This window comes from Hemicordylus capensis, chromosome 5 (genome assembly GCF_027244095.1).
Source record: "Hemicordylus capensis ecotype Gifberg chromosome 5, rHemCap1.1.pri, whole genome shotgun sequence".
In the NCBI taxonomy this organism is placed as follows: Eukaryota; Metazoa; Chordata; class Lepidosauria; order Squamata; family Cordylidae; genus Hemicordylus; species Hemicordylus capensis.
In genome coordinates this window covers 234,744,764-234,758,817 of record NC_069661.1, presented here as the reverse complement: position 1 = coordinate 234,758,817, position 14,054 = coordinate 234,744,764, and the positions used below count along the sequence as shown (strand labels likewise).

The following is a 14,054-nucleotide window of genomic DNA, read 5'->3' as shown; positions in this document are numbered from 1 at the left end:
CTAGCACTTTCCCTGGGTGTTCAAAGCTCTCTGTACGATTTCTGGGCTTCCTTACAACAGCCCTGTAAAGTAGGCCAGTACTGCTGCCCGTGTTTTACAAAGGAGCGGAGGTTGAGAAAATAGCGGCTGTTTGTCTGAAATTGTTTTGTTTATTGGAGGCAGAGGAGAAAGGAGAAGCAAGGCAGTGACAGGCCTGCACTGTGGGGCTTTTGTGTAACCAAGCAGAGAACCAGGTTGCATCTTATCTATGCTGGACAAGCTCTCGTATGCACATACTAACTGTAGCACAAAGCCATCTATTAATTGGCTTCAGAACATTTGCAAATAGATCTGGTCCAGAGCCTTAATCAGACATGCATCTGTGCACCCAACTCTACATACATGTGCATGCTTTTGTGCAATTGTACATGTTCATTTTAAAAGTGAACCTGGCTACAGCTATCCTCAGATGCAGGGTACAGATAGGGAGCATAATGCTGTATGTGCAGATGTTTAAATAACTGTACATCCATGCACGTAACACAGACTGTATATTATGTGTTCCACATAATGTGTGAATAGGGTTCAAATGTGACCCACAACAAACCTCCCCTGGAAGTTGGTTCATATTGTAGTTGTCCCTCCAACCACTCGTTTCCCAATTGTGGATTTGTGTGTCCGCAACTGGGAAATTGTCACCAGCCAACCATGGTTGGCAAGGGAAGACAGTGCTTTGCTTTGTTTTAACCTGTATGCAACAGAGAAAATGTAATCAAGAAACCAAATAGATTTCCAAAAGGCAGCTGTAGGACCACCTTTGGTCTGATGACAATTTTTTTTAAACTAAATATATATACACACACATTTGCTACTGACATATTCACAGTTGTACTTATCTGATGAATTGCTATTGAATTGTAAACCAACTGCTGAAACACAGTCCGGTTGAAATGATGTGGAAGTTCTTTGCATAGCACTTGGGGTGTGTTGTAATACCTTGTATGTATCTGCATCAAGCTGCCACTTTTTGCTGTATTGGTAAATGCCATAATGAACATCCAGTGCTGGTATGTCTCAGCTTGAGCCAAATGGGGAAGGGAGAGGTGGATAACCTACTTCACGGGGTTGTTGTGAGGAGAAACTTATGTAGTACACCGCTCTGGGCTCCTTGGAGGAAGAGCAGGATATAAAATGTAATAATAATACATCACTGAAATCATTGTACAGAAAATTAGGATTTCACAGCCAATGAGTTCACAGAAGTAGTGACCTCTGAAACTTTTAAGACAGGAGGTAGCTGTGTATTCTTTGCTATGAACAAAAAAGGACAATGTTAAAGCTCTTGTTTAAAGGGTCAGAAACATTTAATAAAGTGTGCAGTTTGCAACAAAAAGCTAGGAGTATCTTTCAACTTTCAGAAGACCTTTGTGAAACATTTTGAAAGCAAGAAAATTAATACGATACAGAGCAATTGTAAAATACAGCTTCTAGACTTGTGTTGTGGGGTTTTGTAGTTTTTGATTAGTGCTCACTCCCCCCTCTCCCACTTTTCTTGCTGTTAAATGCCAGTTTTGAAGTACAATAAAGTGAAATCTAAATATGCTCCTTATGTCTCCTCTTCCTGATTCCTAAACCTTCTTGCAATGCCTCAGCAGCACTGAAGGTCCCTGACAAGTGTTGCTCTTTTTGTAGATCCAGGACCTATAGGTTGTAATGGCAATTGTGTTATGGGTTAACTCTGTTATGTCATGCCTCCTCCTATGACGATAGTGATAATTCCTATGCCGATAGTGTGTTAACTCTGTTATGTCAAAGAAAATTGAGCACAATAGGTTAGAAACCTAAAGGTCAAGTTCAACTGCAAGATATCTATAGGAAGAAAAACCTAGTAATATAGGGAGGAGAGACCATTTTCAGGTGACCCATCCAATGGAGAGAAAAATCAGAGAGATAGCTAGGAACAAAACATGTCAATGCCAAATTCTGTTTCAAAAGTTGCTTGTTCTGTTCGAACACTTGGAAACATTGGTCTAAGCATCCTGTATAGATATAGGCTAGAGATCAGGGGTGTGGGAGAAATGGGAGCAGGGAGAGAAGTGGCCCACATAACCTAACAGCCCTGCTGGATCAGGCCTAAGGCCCATCTAGTCCAGCATCCTGCTTCACACAGTGGCCTACCAGATGCCTCTGGGAAGGGGTGAGGGCATGCCCTCTTTCCTGCTACTGTTCCCCTGCAACTAGTATTCAGAGGCATCCTGCCTCTGAGGCTGGTGGTGGCCTCTAGCCCTCAGACTAGTAGCCATTGAGTCTATCCACCACGGTCTGGGAGAGCCACCAAGGCACCCCCTGGTCCTAACCCCCCTGTACCCAGCCAGCAAGTTTGCCAGCTGGGAGCATTAGGTGTTTCCCCTGTTTCTCAGCCAGTGTTTCATTGCAACTCTGGCTGGCTTGGGGCTTTCCCCCCACCTCATGTTTAGTAAGTCTGGGGAGGGGAGGGGAGGGGACTGAGCCCACCAGCACTGCAATCAAATACTGGCTGAGAAGGATCCCTAGTGGCCAATTCCCCTACATCCACATCTGACACGGGGGATGGTCACTGCTCATATGGTCCTTTCAGCCAAGTTTCCCACCCCAGTCAGCAGTTTGTTGAATCGCTGACTGGGGGGCGTGGTGTTGCAAAGGGGCTAAAAGCCCCATCCTGGCACAAACGACACCCCCTGCCTCTGATATGGATGCAGGAGGCATGGCTGGCTTGGGCACACACAGAAATAAGGGAGCTGCTGGTGGGACCCTTGGCCCATGGCTGCCAGTGACCTTCCTATGCACCTGCTAGGGATGTGCACAAAGTTGACTTGGCGTTCTGTTTCAACCTCAAAATGAAACTCAAATGGCTGAAACATTTCATTGAAAACAGCATTCGAGTCAGCTGTTGACAAAAAACCTCAAGATGTTTCAAGTGTTTCGGCCATAGGGAACAATGGGGAAATTTGAAACACCCCATTGTTCCCCCATGGATAGCTCCTAGGGACATCAAAGTGGACTGGATGGTAGGGCATGGAGGGTGCTACTTACCACCCTACCCACAAAAGAAGTGGGCAATTTTTAATCTTTCCCCAAATCCCCATAGGATCCTTTGGGGAATAGGAATAAAAGTAATCCCACAAACTTCAACACTGGGGGCTGAGAAGAGATCTCCCAACAGTCAGGCAATAGCTTCACTAGCAGCAAAATCCTCTTCCATTGTCCCACACACAAATCTGCATGCATTACCAAAATTTGTTCATTCCCAAACCACATTCAGAGTCTTGAGACAAGAGTTTAAAGGCTCTAACAGAAGATAATTCCCCATGTAATACACAAAGCATTTTAACTAGGGCCATCATCATTATATAAGTTAGTTTTATATATAAGGATATGCATAATCTAACTTTTAAAAACCAAGTGTTGAGTGAACACAAGATTTTGCTCACTCTCTCCCGTAAGAAAGATGTCAGCCAATTCAAGTTTTGCTTTGACAGTTTGGGCTGCCCCACCAATTAAAGAGACTGGTAGGTCCAGCAGTTTAAAGATAACTCCAGTGCTTAATTAAATTAGTTTTCAAATGAATTGAGAATACCAGTGACTGGAAATGCTCAGTTCTCATCTCGGTTCATGAAGACAATATATAATATATATTCTAGACCATTTTTACAAGTAATATTTTTCCTTCAACTGCAACTTGAATTATGTCCTCAAAACTACCCCTCATTGTTGCTATCCCAGCTGTGGCTCTGCCAGAGAGAATCTAGTACACCTCTTCTCTGCCCAGTATACTACCCACCAGGTGAAAAAATGAAATCACTTGAGGCCCTGCAGTAATACAAAGGCTTCTGGGATGCTCCCCCATTTTACAGTGGGAAGGGTACATAGAAAGGGCAACAGAGCACAGCTCTTTCCAGAGCTAAGAGCAGCATGTGAACACCCACTGGGCTAAAAACAAATGTTCAAGATGTATGTTTCCCTCCTCCAGGCACTTCTAAGGCAGTTAGTGCCATGTGCCAGTTAGCCTACTTCACACAGGCCAGCTTAGACAAAGAGAGAGGAGTTGATTAAGTCAGGCTATTTTTTACTCAAGCAGGAATTTTTAGTCAGTTGATTAATTTTGTAGTCATGACAGCAGTTTCCAGTAAGATGGAAAAAATAATATGTATTCTATAGGAACAGATTAAGAGGCAAAAAATGGTAATTCCAGATGTACCCTAATATGCAACATGTTTTTACAATATACCTTAAGACGAATTATTCATGTCATATTATCTAGTTGTGAATACCATCTTCAGTTCAGTTATAAGCAAAGCCCACCACAACTCTTGGCATTGGTTGCAGAAGACTGGATTTTATAAGAGCAAGTGTCAAATGAGAGGAATACCCATAGTCTATGTTCCTATTAAGGCATATATATTTTATTTAGGCACAAGGCATTGTGTATAGCCCAGACTGGAGGCAAATTTTGAGGAAAGTAGTAAGCAGTTACAGCTCAAACATAAGTGCAGACATACATTCAGTTTTCCTGTCAAGGCTACATCACAACTGATAAAGTGCCACATCAGTGCTGACCCAACTCCATCTCACATTGCAAGACAGATTACCATATCCCCATTTCAAAGTTGTGTGTAAGTAGGCCAAATGAATTCCAAAACTAGTCTCCCAGCTTTCACTCCTCCCCAAACTGGTTAGAGCAGCTTTATTGTAAACATGAATGTTCAGTCTTGATACAGTAGATATCCTGAGAAGGTAGAGTATTTCCAACTACTTCCATAAATTGCTCCTCTATGCAGACGCAGCCAAATCTGGTCTCCTTGAAAAAGCTGGAGGACTGCATGGTTACTAGCAGTCTCATGATCTGGAGCTCCATCATTGGCATAAGCCGATACTAGAACCTCTTCATTTTTCATGAGGTTCACATACAGTGGAACATTCACAGCCAACTTCAGCATATGAAAAATAAACACATAGGTACCATTCACTGGACAATTGAACCTACCAAGTTGAATATCAAAGGTTTCACCAAGGTTGTTTAACAGAAGGTCAAACACAATAGGTTGATCTAGAGTTCCAGGAGCCAAGTTAGAAGTTCTAGCAGCAGAAAAGGCAACTCTCATTTGCTGTGGGAGGGGATAGACGTGTACAGGTAGTATGGTGGCTGCTTGGCTCATCACTGGCATATCAACAGGAGTGATGCTGCGGGAGTCACCCTGCCCCGAGTCCCCACTGTTAAAGGCCTCACTGTCACGTTCTGGGCTGCTCACCTGAGATGAATCGCTCCATCCTGCTGTTGAAGATCATGAATGGTTAATTCTTAAGTACCCTTAAAATTCAGTATTTTCAGGTTCACTTTTTCAAGCCTGTACATTTCAAGTACTTATAAAATATAGTCAAGTAGTTGACTAGCTGCACCTTTTATCCTGTCTTTCCAGTTAAGACCCCTAGATCTTACAAATAAGTATTCCTTCAGATGGAGATGCACCTTCAAAGTAGTGAGCCTTTCAGCTTGTGGGGCAAGCTTTGCTTCCCCCAAGCTTTGCTCCAACACATGTTGATCACACACAAACAAACTCCACAGTGTTTTGGGCAGTTTTTTGTTCCCATCACCCCCACCATGCTTATCTGTTCAATGTTTGCACTTTATTCCATACATTTTTTCTCCACTGTTCAATGGGACTGAACAATGCGGAAATGTTGACATTTGCTTTGTAGAAGTAAAGTGGTCTCCTTTGCAGCTAGCCAGCCAGCCAGCCCTGGACAGGTTTGTTTCCTGGTCTAAACTAGAGCATGTCTCCTTCCCAATAATTGGAAGGTTGTACATGTGCCACTTACATTTCTGTGGTGCATGTTTCTACAGTGGGCTTACCAGCAAAATGGCACAGATCTGGACTCAAATAGGGTCAGAAGCTTCGATGTATTTGTATTGGCTGTTTTCATGCTTTGCAGAATAATCAAAGACATTAAGGAGATCTAGTATATTTATCAGTACCAGATGGTAGGACAACTGGATATTTACTAGTGTTGGTATAGACTAGCTTCCAGAAGTACTTCCAATCACTTCAATATTGCTGCTCTTCAGATAAAGACAAATGCACATGGCTTTGAATGCTACTTTCATGGCTAGACTATCACCTCTTACAAAAGCTATTTGAGTTTGAGCAATTTTGAGGCTCACTAACTTTGGCAGTTGAAGCAGCTACTTAAATATTAAGCTGAAAGTATGTCATTTCCACTGTAGTGATTCTTACAGCACTACACTTGCTATGCTCTTATCACCAAGAAAGGACACATCTTAAAAATATGCCTGTTTATTTAGTGTAGAAAAACCATGTTACCAATATCAACTGTATGGTTAACACTAACTGAACTGGTGCATCTTGGCAGCTACAAGATTGCTTTCAGACTCTGCTTCTTTCCCATTTCTCTCCATTTTCCTCAATTCCCTTCTTCTGGCGTATTCTCTACCACGAGTTCTACCTTGAGCTCTACCTGATGAACAATTCTCTTCCTGTCTCTTTTCTCGCCTGTAACCTAAAATACAGAAGCTTTAAGGATTTATAAAGTTTGTGTAGCGCTACTGATATAAACTGGTAAGACAGCAGTCTTTTTGCTTGAAGGTCTGAAGCTATGGTGTGTGCGCACACAACAGACACACATGATTACATCCAAATGGGCTGTTATGTCTACTATTCATTCTAGAATGAGCGAAAGCCACTTTGTAAAGATGAATTAGAACTACTGGTATCTAAATGCAGTTTAAGCTCGTCACTGATCTCCAAAGAGCTTTCTGGTTTTTCTTCATAATATTTCATGAAGTATTTCCATGTCGTATGGAGCAACAGTAACACTGACTTACTGTGATGGCTCCATAGAAGAGTATCCAGTGATGGGAGATTCCTCTCAGCCATCAGTGGAGGCTGTAGTAGAGACTTCAAACTTCCAGCAGAGGGAGTCAACCTCAATTTTCAAGAACTTAACATATGCCAGCACAGCGAATATAGAAGCTTCAAAATGTAATTGATCACAATAGTCAAGCTTTCACAAAAGAAGATGCCTGCTGCAGTAACAAAGCTAATGTAGCTATGGGGGAAATCATCCTAAGGGGAGATGCAGATCATAATCAAGATAGGTCTTAATGTCCTGCCCCATCCAAGACAGCCAATGATTCACTCTCTTTCAGAGAAAGGACATCCAGTTATGCCATATTTGGCAGAAATAATCCTGTCACGCTGAGAGGGGCTAAACTGTATTGCCTCCAATACACCACTTGCTAATATCCTTTCGAAAGGAAGCTTTGGTTGAGGCAAAAGTGTCAGTTTTGCAATGCCTAGTAAGTAGAGGACATTGTACAAATATCAACTCTTGATGTCCAGCAGTTGAGCATATTGCTGGGGTAGCAGTTCCTAATGCAGGAGGATACCCACAGAGTCCAAGATGGATATGGCAAAATAAAGCTACCTACCTACTTAAAATAGAATAGGAAGCCTTTTACTTGCACTGCTTTGCTTCAGAAGAATGAGCAAAGAAATCCAGTTGCCTATTGTCCTTGTTCCTGAGACCTTAAGGCCTCTTCACACATCTATGTCATTTCTTCTTGCCAAAGAAAAAGACTAAGTTAATTCAAGAGAAGAGTTAAAAGCACAAATTACTTGGAAAAGATAAATCTTTTGCAACAGTGATTTATAAAGAGCCCCACGATTTTGAAACACATAATTTACAGCTACTAGAAGAAATGTCAAGATATGGGGACAGAAGAACTTTCAATCCACCATGAGATGTTGGTATGAAGCAGTATATAAATGCAATAAATAAATAATGGCACCTTAGTGGCAGAGACTAATAGACAATCCCAGAGGGGGGATCTGTGGGCCACAGCCTGCCGGGGGGGGGAGTAGTCATGTCCCTCTGAGAAACTGCTTCACATGGGGACAGCTCACCCTCCTTTCTGCCTGAATCAGATTCTCCTGCTCTCAAACACTTACAAGGAAGGACTTGGCCAGTGGCGAAGACTGCAAGTAATAATTATGACAGAGGATGGATTAGTGAAATTTCTCCCTCAAGGAGAAGGAAGAGCAGCAGGCACAAGGGGATAAAGCACAGAGCAGTTTCTGAAGCCTAGACTAGTCAGCTAGAGAGCATCTGTAGCACAGTTTCTCACCCTATCCACGATGGGCAAGTATCAGTCTGATTCTTGGGAGGAATCAGAGTGGCAACAATGTTGTCAACTCTTTACCTTTTCCATCAGGACAACCACCTGCTTTATGCATTCCAAGAATCTTGGATGGAGAGACTGGAGCATTGGTTCACTTACCGTGAAGGCTTCTTCTGGTTGCTGGAGTCAAGGACATCTCCATGGGTTATGCCCCTCATGAGTTCCAAGGCAGGACAGTTTTGATTTGTTAAAGTAGAGAAAAACATGCCTACTTTAGCCCGAGGGGGATAACTCTGCCCCCGTTCTTTCGGACCAAGTTAGGAAAAGGCAATCATAAATGAAATGAGATAAGAAAATGTTAACACAGTAGGAAACCACATGCTCTATAAACTTTTGCGCTAGGCATATTAAAACAACTGATACTGAAGAGATACTCTTTACCAGGAATAGACAAGTGCGCCAAGCCGGGTGGGCCGAGATGTCCTTGACTCCAGCAACCAGAAGAAGCCTTCACAGTAAGTGAACCAATGCTCCATTCTCTGTTGCTGGGGTCAAGGACATCTCCAAGGGACATACCACAGCTTGACTCCCACTAGGGTGGGGGCGTACTTGTCTATTCCTGGGGAAGCCCCTGTTGTAAAACTCTCCTACCAAAGCCTGCCTGGGCCGAAGCATGAAAGTCTATCTTGTAATGCTTGGTGAATGTAGGTGGACTTCTCCACATTGCTGCCCAGCAGATCTCCTGTACAGGGGAATTCATGGCAAATGTGGCTGAAGTTGCTGCCACTCTTGTAGAGTGAGCCATTACGTGTATAGGAGGTCTGAGGTGTTGCGTCTCATACGCCATGGCTATGCAAGCCCTGACCCATCTTGCAATTGTAGACGATATAACAGCTGTTCCCATGGATCCAGGTAGGAAGGAGACGAATAATGAATCCATTCTGAATGTAGCTGAGTGCTCCATATACTTTTTTAGACAATGTTGAACGTCTAATTTGTGCCACTGTTTCTCCTTCACGTGAACTGGGTGTGGACAGAAGGAGGGTAGAAATAGGTCCTGAGACTGGTGGAAGGCTGATGCGTCTTTGGTTCGTACAAATGGATCCAGGATGAGACAGTCCTTTTGGAATATACAGATTGATTTGTGGAACGATAGTGCCTGCAACTGATATGCATCTCGCAGATGTAATGGCAATTAAAAAGGCCAGCTTAAATGACAAAACCCTTATGTGGATGCGAGCCAAGGGCTCAAAGGGAGGAAACTGCAAGGCCTTTAACACAGTGTGTAAATCCCATGTAGGAAATCTATGAACAGTTGGAGGAGACAGCAACGTGACCCCTCTCAGGAACCTTTTGAGGTGAAGATGTGCATGCCAGGGCTTCTTCGATATGCCAGAAATGAGGCTAATGATGCTGCCTGTCGATTCAGAGTATTTGGTTTTAAGCCTCTTTCCAGACTGTCCTGCAGGTATTGCAGGAGATGTTGTAGAGTTGCACTGCCCCTGGGTACTGACCAGCGTGCCATCCACCACAAAAACGCTCACCATGTGTATTGGTATATTCTGTTCATTGAAGTTTCTACGTGAAGCCAGCATTGTTTGAAGCACTGCGTCAGAGTAGTCTTGCTGGCGTAAAATTCGCCACTCAGTTTCCAAGCGGCAAGCCGCAACCAGTCTGGGTTGGGATGTTGCACCGGACCCTGTATGAGTAGATCCTGGGACACTGGCAGAAACCATGATTCCTTAGTTGTTAGATGTAAAGTTCCATGAACCACAGCCTCCTGGGCCAAAAGGGGGCCACCAGAATGACCCTCGCACCCAACAGGATGATCCTTCTCAACACTCACCAGCAAGGGTGTTGGTAGAAAAGCATATAATAGGCTGTGTGGCCATGGAGTTGACAGTGCATCCACGTTCTCTGCTTCCTTGAAGGGGAACCTCAACATGAACCTCGGCAACTTTGTTTTGTGGTGTCACAAATAAGTCAATGATGGGGATCCCCATCTGCTGTGTGATCTGCCGAAACGTTCTTGTGTTCAAGGACCATTCTCCCGGCATTAGATTTTCCCAGCTTAGCCAATCAGCTAGTTGATTTTAGTCCCCCTTGACATGAGCAGCTGTAATGGAGACAAGATGAGCTTCCGCCCAGCTGATCAGTAGGATCGCTTCTTGGTATAGGGACCTTGACAGTGTTCCTCCTTGCCTGTTCACATGGGCCTTCACTGTCGTGTTTTCTGTCCTTACTAGGACACGTTGACCCTGCAGCGTCTGATGGAAAGCCTCCAGTGCCAGACGAATGGCCCACAATTCTAGTCAGTTTATACTGTGTACTCTTTCTAGGGCAGACCACGTAGCTTGTGCTGACAAATGCAGGCGGTGCGCTCCTCAGCCTCTGTTGCTGGCATCCGTGGTGAGTATCAGCCTTGGAGGATCCAGGAAGAGTTTTCCCTGTAGGAGGTTTTGAGGAACCAGCCACCAACCAAAGGACTCGTGGACCTCTGTTGGGGGATGTAACCAGTTAAGTTTTTCTGGGCAATAGCCAACTGGTACTGTAGCAGGTACCACAGTAAGCCTTGTAGATGAAACCTTACCCAAGGCAATGCTTCCAATATCGTGACCATCAGGCCCAATATCCTTGCTAGCGTGGTGAGTAATACTGTCGGTGCTGCAAGTGCTTGCCTTATTTCTGACATGATGGTCAAGTACTGGTCCTGAGGAAGGAACAGACGATCCCTTTCTGTATCTATTATTACACCAAGATGTTGAATCCTGTATGCCGGTGTTAACTCTGAGGAGGTCCGTCTCCAGTTACCACCAACTCGTTTGGTGGCGACACAGAGACGGGCCTTCTCGGTCGCTGCCCTGAGATTGTGGAATCCTCCCCATCTCTGGCAATTTTAAAAAAACATGTGAAAACCCTTCTTTTCACCCAAGCTTTCTCAGCTTCCTAAATTGTGGGGGTTTTAATTTCTGGTTTATTTTAAAATTCAAAACCCGATTTCGGGGGTTTTAATCACTGTAATTGTTTTTAAATTGTTAATTGTTATATTGTTTTTTAATTTGTTTTAGCTCTTTACTGTTTTAGTGGTGTGTTTTAATTGTAAACCGCCCTGAGCCATTTTTGAAGGGCAGTACACAAATCAGATAGATAGATAGATAGATACTTTTTTCTTTGTTGATTAGAAAGCCGTGCTTCTCCAGCATTGAGATGGTTGTTACTAGGTCGTGTTGTGCCGAAGGTCTTGAGTGCGACTGAAGGAGATTGTCTAGATATGAAAATATCCGTATTCCCTGTAAACATAGATGGGCCATAAGTGGTGCCAGCACCTTTGTGAACACGCGGGGAGCTGAGGAGAGTCTGAATGGGAAGGCTGAATACTGGTAGTGCTGCCCCACATATGTGAATCTGAGATGATGCAGGCTGCTCTGATGAATGGGTATATGGAGATAAGCCTCCTTGAGATCTACTGATGCCAGCCAGTTCAGATGGTGGATTGCCTCTGCCACCCACCTCAAGGTCTCCATCCTGAAGCATTTGTTTTTGACCCATGTTTACATATTTCAAGTCCAGCATGGCTCTTTTCAATCTGTCCTTTTGGGGGACGGTGAACAAGACAGAATAGATGCTCCTCCCCTTCTGACAGGCAGGAACTGGTTCCACTGCTCCAATGTCTTCCAGACGCCAAATCACTTTTAGGAGCTCTGAACACTTGGAAGAAGAGTGAGACTCAGGAGTTGGAAGAAACCTGTGGAGAGGGGGGGCGTCCAACTCTATCCTGTACCCCAGTTGGATTATATTTAGGACCCATATGTCCATGGTGGAGGATTCCCATGCGTGAAAATAGTCTGACAGGCAGCCCCCCAGACTGATTGTCCTTAAGTCATTGCTGAGGCTTGGCCTACTTGTTTTGGGTGAATGGCTGCTTGTAACCTCCGGTGCCTCTATGTATTACGTGGTCAGTTCTAGGAACCCCATTGGGTTCTCAAGTCTCTTTCCCAGCCCCAGAAGGACTGGAAACCTCGAAAGGGCTGAAATGGCTTGAGTTGTCTCTTGAAGGCTGGTCTTTCAGGGTTACGCAGGGCTGATGGCAGGGTCTTTTTCTTGTGTCTGGATTCCACTAGTATGTCTTTCAAAGCAGCCTCCACGGACAACTTGGTGCTGTCATAGGATACTGCTGTCAAATTGTTCTTTGATCTAGCATCAGCTTGCCAACTCTTCAGCCATAAATGTCGTCTTCCCACAACGGAAACTGGTGAAGCCCTTGAGGAAAACCTGATTGAATCCAAAGTTGCATCAGCCACGAAAGCCTATGCTTTCTGTATTTTAACTAATTGCTGCCTCATTTTGACAGGGTCAGAGGGCAGATCATTGAGAAGGTCATCCATTCCCAAGAGTGATGCCCGAACTACCATGGAAGCCATAGCTGTTGCGCATGTGGCTAAAGAAGCATTATCGTGCACTCTTAAGTGCAAACTCCACCTTTTTATCTGTGGGGTCCTTTAGAGTGATTTCTCCATCTCTAGGCACCAGTGATCCAGAAACCAGATGTGCTATGGGAGCGTCTGCATTGGGTGTTTAACAGATCTGATGGTTCTTGTTGAAAAGAATAAAAACAGTTTTCCACAGTCATTGGCTCTCTATTTGTGGCAGGCAGCAGCCACTCCTGTTTCACAGTTTCTGTAAATACCTCAGGCATAGGTAAAAGCATGTCCCTAGGTTTCGCCCTGGGGAAAACCGAGTCCCCTTTTACAGTTGGTGCCAACTCTGAGATTTCCTTAGTCTGCACCCAAATCGCAGCAATGACCCTAATCATGAGGGGGTTAGAGACCTCTGAGACAAATAAATGTTGAGAAGTGTTTCCAGACTCAGGACCTTCCCCACCTGACCATTCCCCCTCCTCGTCAGCAATGGTGTCAGGGTCCTGATCATCCCCATCTAGGCCAGTTATCTCCTCAGTATCCGCCTCAATTTCAATAACTGGGGTAGATTTTTGCTTATACTTTTTGGTCAGCAGGGACCTAGGGTTAAGTGCATCAGGGTCTCCTGAATCCAGCTCTGATACCTCAGATGAATCTTAGATTTACGCTTTGAGTCCTTAGATCCAGCCAGTTGATCAGATTTATGAACATCAATATGTCTCTTTTTGCACCTTGCCTTCCTAGGGGGTGGACTGGCTGATTCAGAAGGAATAGCCCTCCTACGTTTTCTAGATTTCCTATCTTTCTTACGAGGCCTAACCTGATAGATGGTATCCAGGATGGCATTTCTAAACCAGGGCTGCCACTCGGGGGGTACTGACTAAGAGAGAGCTGTAGTGGTTTTTGATGGACCTGGCTGGGGATATTTCCTAGGGGGCTGCGCCTCCCACTACCCCCAAACTCCAATGCCAGTCCTGGCTGCCCCCCTTTACCTCCCTCAGAGGTGTTAGGGCTCTCCTCGGGTTTTCTCTCTCCTCCTTGGTGCTGTCCCGTTTTCGTGCCAAAACGGCGCCATTTCCAGCAGCCTGCGCCATCTTGTGGGGCATAGCTGCTGCTGCTGCTGCTGCTGCCATGCCTACACACTCTGGCGCTCCAATAGCCCTGATCTCCTCTACAGTAAGAGGCAGCTTTGGCAGGGGAAGCACCCGTTCCTTGCCACGGCGAAAACTGAACGCTGCCCTGATGGCTGCACTACTTGCAAAGTGCACCAGGCTACCGAACTGCGGGTCTCGCGGTCAACTGGCTAGAGACTCACTGCGGTCCCAGCAGCAAATGGCCCGGGTGGCTCCAAGGAGGCCAATGCCGATGCTTTTGGTAGAGGCCAACTTATTAGAGGAGCTCCAAATGTCTTGGTGGTCTCAGGAAAATCCCTCTTGCACCCATTCCCTCTTGGTACAAGTATAATCTTGTACCATCCTGCG

The 14,054-nt window shown here is 44.7% G+C and overlaps 1 protein-coding gene across 18 annotated transcripts in view; it reads right to left on the bottom strand.

The window, feature by feature from the left end:
* Positions 1 to 4,067: 4,067 nt before the first annotated feature.
* Positions 4,068 to 14,054, bottom strand: part of CAPRIN2 (caprin family member 2) — a 62,210-nt gene continuing 52,223 nt past the window's right edge. For 10 of the 18 annotated variants that reach the window (XM_053258535.1, XM_053258538.1, XM_053258537.1 and 7 more), the window contains 2 exons: positions 6,367 to 6,534; positions 4,068 to 5,287 (listed from right to left, as the gene is read on the bottom strand). In XM_053258535.1, the coding sequence (XP_053114510.1) occupies positions 4,722 to 5,287; positions 6,367 to 6,534 (734 nt within the window). In that variant the 3' untranslated portion in view covers positions 4,068 to 4,721. Of the gene's footprint in view, positions 5,291 to 6,366; positions 6,535 to 14,054 lie in introns of all 18 variants that reach the window. The other 8 variants (XM_053258548.1, XM_053258541.1, XM_053258540.1 and 5 more) reach the window with 6 other exon arrangements.